General features: G+C 35.3%; 1 protein-coding gene and 2 non-coding genes across 3 annotated transcripts; 1 reads left to right on the top strand and 2 right to left on the bottom strand.

Moving 5' to 3' along the window:
- Window positions 1–6: 6 nt before the first annotated feature.
- TRNAT-UGU (transfer RNA threonine (anticodon UGU)) lies at window positions 7–79 on the bottom strand. Its single transcript has one exon. It is a non-coding gene; the product is annotated as a tRNA-Thr (tRNA).
- A 1662-nt stretch (window positions 80–1741) lies between these two features.
- Window positions 1742–1814, top strand: TRNAF-GAA (transfer RNA phenylalanine (anticodon GAA)). The gene has a single exon. It is a non-coding gene; the product is annotated as a tRNA-Phe (tRNA).
- A 2123-nt stretch (window positions 1815–3937) lies between these two features.
- LOC135663790 (ATP synthase subunit beta, chloroplastic) lies at window positions 3938–8991 on the bottom strand. Its single transcript, XM_065176881.1, has one exon. It carries the CDS (start codon window positions 8787–8789, stop codon window positions 7293–7295), a length of 1497 nt encoding a protein of 498 aa, XP_065032953.1. The 5' UTR covers window positions 8790–8991; the 3' UTR covers window positions 3938–7292.
- Window positions 8992–8997: the final 6 nt, after the last annotated feature.

Genomic DNA, 8997 nt, shown 5'->3' on the forward strand with positions numbered 1-8997 from the left:
AGAAAAAGCCGGCTATCGGAGTCGAACCGATGACCATCGCATTACAAATGCGATGCTCTAACCTCTGAGCTAAGCGGGCTCACATAACATAACAGAAATAGTATATAGAAATTGAGGAAACTACCGGATTTTAGCTATTAGCTGATCTTATCTATTAGCTATTCGTTTAATATTAACTATGAACTATAACTATATAACTATACTATAACTATATAACTATATAGTATAGTATAGTTCTATATAGTTATATAGTATACTTCTAAACTATATACTATAACTAACTATAATAATAATTCTGACTATTCTTCTGACTATTCTAACTATATCTAACTATAATATACAACATAATGTATTTATTTATATATTTATATTTTATATATTTATATTATGTTAATTATAGCTATAGCGAATCGGTCCTAAGATAAAAAAAAAGATAAGGATAAAGATACAATCTAAATGAAAATGAGACATTCCTCTGGTTTGATTCGGAAAAGGAGGAGATAGGACAAAAAAAAAGAAGAATGAATATCGACCGTTCCACTATTCCAAATCGCACTGTAAAAATGAAAGGGAGGGAGAAACATATATATGTTGGATATATCTATCCATATTGAATTGCGGATACATCAATGATAGAATCATTTCTGATTGAAACAAGGTTCATTCAATATAAATGAACTGATGGGGGATAGCCAAAAAAATCAAACAGCAGCATACACTTTTTCAATATAGAAATCATTATCTAACGAATTCAACGGGTCCAAACAAACAAAATAAATGAAAAGGATAGTTGGAATTCCAACTAGGTCTTGGTATCAAAGGGGATATGGCGAAATCGGTAGACGCTACGGACTTGATTGGATTGAGCCTTAGTATGGAAACCTGCTAAGTGGTAACTTCCAAATTCAGAGAAACCCTGGAATTAAAAATGGGCAATCCTGAGCCAAATCCTTATTTTGAGAAAACAAAGGTTTATAAAACTAGAATTTAAAAGGATAGGTGCAGAGACTCAATGGAAGCTGTTCTAACGAATGGAGTTGACTACGTTTTGTTGGTAGCAGGAATCCGTCTATAAAAATTACAGAAAAGATGGTCCTATATACCTAATACGTATGTATACATACTGCCATATCAAACGATTAATCATGACCCGAATCTATTATATTATAATTATATATAATTATAATATGAAAAATTCAGAGTTATTATGAATCCATTTCAATGGAAGTTGAAGGAAGAATCGAATATTCAATTATGAAATCATTCATTCCAGAGTTTGATAGATCTTTTGAAAAACTGATTAATCGGACGAGAATAAAGAGAGAGTCCCATTCTACATGTCAATACCGACAACAATGAAATTTATAGTAAGAGGAAAATCCGTCGACTTTTTAAATCGTGAGGGTTCAAGTCCCTCTATCCCCAATAAAAAGCCTATTTTACTTCCTAAGTATTTATCCTCTTCTTTTTTTTCATCAGTGGTTCAGTTCAAACAAAATTCACTATCTTTCTCATTCACTCTACTCTTTCACAAACGGATCCGAACTAAAATCCTTGGATCTTATCCCAATTTGGATAGAACCTGTACAAATGAACATATATGGGCAAAGAATCTCTATTATTGAATCATTCACAGTCCATATCATTATCCTTACACTTACTTGTCAAATTTTTTACTACTTTTTAGTCCCTTTAATTAACATAGACACAAGTACTCTACTAGGATGATGCACGGGAAATGGTCGGGATAGCTCAGTTGGTAGAGCAGAGGACTGAAAATCCTCGTGTCACCAGTTCAAATCTGGTTCCTGACACGTAAATAATGTATCGGATAGATATTCATACAAATTAATCGAGATAGATCGGGCGTTAATAGTCTAGAGCATGATACGTATTTACTCATCTAGATGTTACATATTTACTCATCTATTACATATATTTACTCATCTATTACATATTTACTCATCTAGATATATATATATATATATACCTCCCCTTGGGGGGATTGGTTACATATTTACTCATCTAGATGTATATATATATATACCTCCCCTTGGGGGGATTGGTAAAAAATATATGTATGGATGGTTATGGTAAAGAACAAAGTGAGATTATGCTCCCGTCTCTTTTTTCTTTCTTGTTTCTTCATACTGTGCTTTCTCTCATTCAAAAAGAATATTAAGTCTTCATCTATATTCAAAATAAAAATAAATAAGTAAAAGTAAAAAAAAACTTAAAAGTCGAGAGGAGTTAAAAGATAGCAATAGACAGAATGCACTTCAGACACAGTACAAATAAAATCCAATCCCTTTTCATTTCTTCATTTCATATTTTTGACATTTATTCCATTTCTTCACTCTTGCTTACGTTACTTTCCGAGGTCCATCTACATCTAAGTAAGTTATGTGCGCGGTACAAAGTTCATAGTGCAGAACTCTTTTGATTCATCCCATTGTTTCTGCTCATACGAAATGGATATGATCTATTCCAAATTTTGGAATATAAATGAAGTTTTTTTTAGGTTATCCATAATACGAATTAAAGTCCGGTTACTTTCTTTCATCTAGAACGGAACGTAAAAATATTCCTTCACTTGAAAGAAATCTGGAATCGTGTCATAGTCGTATTAAGTAAACATTAATTTCTTATCATTTAATGAGCATCTTGTATTTCATAGAAATTGGGGGTAATATAGTCCTTACGTAGGGGCCAACCTATCCAACTTTCCGGCATCAAAATACGTTTAAGGCGTGGATGATTATCATAAGAGATTCCCAACATATCATAAGATTCGCGTTCTTGAAAATCAGCACTTCTCCAAATCCAGAAAACAGACGGGATTCTAGGATTATTCCTTGGGGCAAATACTTTTATGCATACCTCTTCTGGTTTAGCTATACCATACTGTATTCTCGTAAGATGATACACACTGGCTAAAAATCCGCCTGGTGCTACATCATAGGCACACTGGGAGCGTAAATAATTGTAACCATATACATATGAAATGACAGCAATGGAATCCCAATCCTCGGTTTTTATTTGTAAAGTTTCTATTCCTCGGCAATCAAAGCCCAAAGATCTATGAACTAAATCATGGTTGACTAACCAATCAGATAAACGATCCTGCTGCATCTTCTTGATCTCTCCCACATTTGTATTTGTATGAGTATTTCAATTTACAATGAAATTTTTAAAGATTGACCCTTTCTTTCTTATTCTGCACAAAAGAACCTTACCTTGTCTGATTCACTAATTCATGGGGAGATACTGAACTTTTGGATTTGAAAAATGTTTCAGAAGGTATCTCTGAAGTAGATGGTGATTGATAGAGCAATTCTTGATCATAATTTCCAGTATGAGTACTGCGTCTAACACAAAACTTGTGATTGGTAGTAAAACATCGATTTTCCTGTTGAGACACAGTTCTATCTTCAAAGATTTCTCGAGATATTTTCTTACGAAGTTTCGTTATAGCATCTATAACCGCCTCTGGTTTAGGTGGGCAGCCCGGCAAATAGACATCGACAGGAATTAGCTTATCGACTCCACGAACAGTACTATAAGAATCAGTACTGAACATCCCTCCTGTAATAGTACAAGCTCCCATAGCAATGACATATTTTGGTTCAGGCATTTGCTCATATAATCTTACTAAAGAAGGAGCCATTTTCATTGTTACTGTGCCGGCTGTTAAAATTAGGTCTGCTTGTCTAGGACTCGATCTTGGTACCAATCCATAACGATCAAAGTCGAATCGCGAGCCTATTAATGAAGCAAATTCAATGAAACAACAACTGGTACCGTATAGAAGCGGCCATAAACTGGAAAGTCTTGACCAATTCGAAAGATCATTCAATGTAGTTGAAATAACTGAATTGGTAATTGTTTTGTCAACTAAGGGAAACTCAATCAAATTCATAACTGTCTCAATGTAATCTTTTCCTTCATTTTTATTTTGATTGTCTGAATATTCAGTTAAGACCATTCCAATGCTCCTTTTCGCCATGCATAAACTGAACCAACAATTGGGATAAGCACAAAAATTAAAGCTTCGATAAATACAGATACACCCAATACATCGAAACTCATTGCCCATGGATAAAGAAAGACCGTTTCAACATCAAAAACAACAAAAACTAGAGCAAACATGTAATAGCGGATTCGAAATTGTAACCAAGCATCCCCAATGGGTTCTATACCCGATTCATAACTAGAGAGCTTCTCTGGTCCTTCACTAACCGGGGCTAAAACTCCGGAAATTACAAATGCCAAGATAGGAATAACGCTTGATATTATTAGAAATGCCCAGAAAATATCATATTCGTGAAGCAGAAACATAAATGTACTCCTATTAATGTGGAATATGCTGAATTATTCGATTCGAATCGGAATTGTCAATTCATCCATAACTTCTTATCTTAGGCGAAACAAGAATTGATTTTGATCAAATCAAACTGCATAGTTTAGAGTTTGTTTGCTGTGGGGCATGTTTTGTTTAAAGATTCATCTAATGGAATCCCACTTACATTTTGGATTTCGATTCTATTTAGATATGGTGTAGACATAGGATGCTCTTACACAAACAAAACTCTCTCACTTTGTCTTGGGTTCTCTATCCTCTAGAAAAAGGTAATAAAATACTAAAATATCCTATGCCTATAACTATTCCTATGCCTATAACTATAATAAATATCAATACCCTATAATATAGTAAAGTAAATATCCTATAATTAAATACTATGAATACTATATTCATTAGAATACTATGTTGATTATATATAATCAACATAATGAAATAATAATAATTTCATTTCCTTTTTTTAAAACTTAAATTTTTCAATAGTCATATGGGGTAAAATGTCTAGGGATTTCTAGCATATTCTATATTATTCGAAGTATTCCTTTTTCATTAAAATCTGGGTATAGGATCATTGCTTCTATTGATTTGATACGAATATGAATACATAATCTAATGCATCGAATGATTTTTTATCTTTTTCTTGTCCTAGATTTCATTTCTATTTTTCTTAATTGATTCAATCCGTTGAATTGAGAGGTGACATATAACAACTTATATCTTTCTATACAAAAAATTGGAAACTTGGAACCTGTACTATCCCACCTCCTCAGAAATAAATAAGAAGAATCGAGTTATTTCATTAGAGTTAGAATGAAAGATTCATTCTATTTCGGACCAATCTCTAATACTAAACAAAGATTACGATTTGGAATGAACCAAAATACTTGTTTGTTTTGTTACGGCAATAACGCTTAATAATATAATGGTAAGACCAAGCAATGGGTTAGATTTCGCTACAAGAAAAAGGTTTTACAGCAAACCTATACTAGACAATGAAACATAGCAAAGAGTGGAGTAGTATAATCGACGGAATCATAAATGATTTACATAACATTTTCAAATAGAAAGAATCACACATTATCGAATGATTCGACGGACCAAATCAAATCCACAAACCCACTCAACTCATAGAATATAGAAGAAGAAACGTTAATATATTTAGGCCCAATTCGTTATCTCTCCATTATCTCTGAATCAATCAATAAGGTTGCTCTTGTTCTGCCAAAAAACGATTAGTGATTAGTTAGGGGGATTCTCCAAATACAAGACAAGACCCAAGACCAAGAAAAGAATAGGTCCTAGACCCATGTGACTTAGGATTAGACTTGGTTGGTCCCATAGAAATGAAAACCATACTAAACTATATACTAAACACTAAACTATATACTAAACAAAAATATAATATATTAGGATTAGGGCTATACGGACTCGAACCGTAGACCTTCTCGGTAAAACAGATCAAACTGATTATTATCGAAATGATTCGAACTGTTTCAAAGACCCAACATGCATTTTGTTGCATTGGGCTCTTTCATCAACTGATGTAAAGATCAGTTAGTCCACCATATTTTTTCTTTAGAGGAAGATAATGAGATGGTTCCATGTGCTCTGATTTATTATTTGTATTCTGATCTAGGAGCAATACCAAAGTGTTTCAAAGAAGGGTTATCTTGACTTAGGTCTGCCTTCGGCCTAGATCAACCTAAGTTAAATGGAATCTCTATCGCTCCGCTGCAACAGTCGAATATGAGACTTCATACACCTTAAAGTTCATAGGACGAAAAGAGGTTATTTTGAGGCCCTTATACTCATTATGCCTAGCATTGAATGGGCTGGGTATTTACCTTATCAACTATCAAATCAATGGCGGGTTCTATTTGATTTGGCAACTGAATTCGCGCCTGAATCGGACCGAACCAAATATTTGTCAGGCTATTGTTCTCTTGTTCCCTCGAACCTATGGAGTAAGACATCGATTTCTCAATACGATCAATTATGTTCATTGCATAATAGGCTCCTTTGAAAAGCATTGGCGCGCGTGTAAACGAGGTGCTCTACCAACTGAGCTATAGCCCTTGTCATAGACATCTTAACATATAGATAATTTCTTGTCAAGATGGATATTCCATAATCCACATCATAGCTCTCTGATCTATTTATTTTATTTACGCTTAACAGAACAGATTTATTTACGCTTAACAGAACAGATTAGTATTGCTTAGAAATAATATTCCACCTATAATCCCCGAAGTGATGGGTTCTTTTTGTGGTGATAAATGACCTACTTAACTCAGTGGTTAGAGTATTGCTTTCATACGGCGGGAGTCATTGGTTCAAATCCAATAGTAGGTAGAACTTATTAGATACCGGAGTCGATGAAATGATATCTAATAAGTTTTTCTACCCCATCTTCTTTTTGTGTTTTATCAGATTAGACTTGATTGTGTTCAATTGGCAGAATCAACATGTGGTGTATAATAAAGAACTTTTTAAAAACTTCTCTTTATTATTTTGATGTATTGACTTGACTAGTAGGAAATAACATTGACAGCCTCTACTCGTGTCCTAGCTCGTCTGAGAGCTAGATTCGCTTCAATTGCTTGTCTCTTACCCTCAGCTCTACTCAAGTTAGCTTCAGCTATTTCAAGAGCTTGTTGAGCTTCTTGCGGATCAATGTCAGTACTTATTTCCGCATCATTTCCTAAAATGGTGATTTCATTATTACCTATTCTAGCGAAACCACCCATCAGAGCCACCGTTAACCATTGGTCGTTGTTGAGGCGTATTCTCAAAAGACCTATATCTACAGCCGTGGCAATAGGGGCGTGGTTTGGTAATACGCCAATTTGGCCACTATTAGTAGATAAAATTATTTCTTTCACTTCTGAGTCCCAAATAATTCGATTAGGAGTCAGTACACAAAGATTTAAGGTCATTTCTTCAATTTGCTCTCCTCTTCTAAGTTCATAGCTTTCGCGGTAGCTTCATCGATGTTACCTACTAAATAAAAGGCCTGCTCGGGAAGACTGTCTAATTCTCCGGAAAGGATCAGTTGAAACCCCCTAATTGTTTCTGCAAGACCAACATATTTTCCTGGAGAACCAGTAAATACTTCTGCCACGAAGAAGGGTTGTGATAAGAAACGCTCGATTTTTCGTGCTCTTGCTACAGTTAAACGATCTTCTTCGGATAATTCGTCCAACCCAAGAATAGCTATAATGTCCTGAAGTTCTTTGTAACGTTGTGAAGTTTGCTTAACTCTTTGCGCAGTTTCATAATGTTCCTCGCCAACGATCCGAGGTTGTAACATAGTTGACGTTGAATCTAAAGGATCCACTGCTGGATAAATACCTTTGGCAGCTAATCCTCTCGATAATACGGTAGTAGCATCTAAATGTGCAAATGTCGTGGCAGGAGCAGGGTCGGTCAAATCGTCCGCAGGTACATAAACGGCTTGGATCGAAGTTATAGATCCCTCTTTGGTAGAAGTAATTCTTTCTTGCAAAGAACCCATTTCTGTACTAAGGGTAGGTTGATAACCCACTGCAGAAGGCATTCTCCCCAATAAGGCGGATACTTCTGATCCTGCTTGGACGAAACGAAAGATATTGTCGATGAATAGAAGTACGTCTTGTTCATTAACATCCCGGAAATATTCCGCCATAGTTAGGGCAGTCAAACCAACTCTCATACGAGCTCCCGGCGGTTCATTCATTTGACCGTAGACTAGAGCTACTTTTGATTCTGCAATATTTTTTTCATTAATTACTCCGGATTCTTTCATTTCCATGTAAAGATCATTTCCTTCACGAGTACGTTCGCCTACTCCGCCAAATACAGATACGCCTCCATGAGCTTTGGCAATGTTGTTGATCAATTCCATGATGAGTACTGTTTTACCTACTCCAGCTCCTCCAAATAGTCCGATTTTTCCTCCACGGCGATAAGGAGCTAAAAGATCCACTACTTTAATTCCTGTTTCAAAGATTGATAATTTCGTCTCTAACTGTATAAAGGCAGGTGCAGGTCTATGAATAGGAGATGTTGTGCTAGTATCTACAGGACCTAAATTATCAACAGGCTCCCCAAGAACGTTGAAAATTCGTCCGAGGGTAGCTCCACCGACTGGAACGCTTAGAGGAGCTCCCGTGTCAATCACTTCCATTCCTCTCATCAGTCCATCTGTAGCACTCATAGCTACAGCTCTAACTCGATTATTTCCTAATAATTGTTGTACCTCACAAGTCACATTAATTTGCTGACCAATAGTATCTCGACCCTTAACTACCAAAGCGTTATAAATATTAGGCATCTTGCCCGGAGGAAAAACAACATCCAGTACTGGGCCAATAATTTGAGCGATACGCCCTAGGTTTTGTTCTTCAAGTGTGGAAACCGCAGGACTAGAAGGGGTAGGATTGATTCTCATAATTATAATTAAAGTAAAGTATGTCGAAAGTTTTTTTGAATAGTGCCATGCCAAGTCGAAAATAAATGTCCGATAGCAAGTTGATCGGTTAATTCAATAAGAAATAAATGGGAGTTAGCACTTGATTTAGTTGGTACCACCCAACCGAATACGATTCAATCGTTTACTCATTCAATTACTCATTCAATGAGTCAATTTTCAAGTTCAG

The sequence above is a fragment of the Musa acuminata genome, unplaced genomic scaffold (genome assembly GCF_036884655.1).
Source record: "Musa acuminata AAA Group cultivar baxijiao unplaced genomic scaffold, Cavendish_Baxijiao_AAA HiC_scaffold_759, whole genome shotgun sequence".
NCBI classification, from domain to species: Eukaryota; Viridiplantae; Streptophyta; class Magnoliopsida; order Zingiberales; family Musaceae; genus Musa; species Musa acuminata.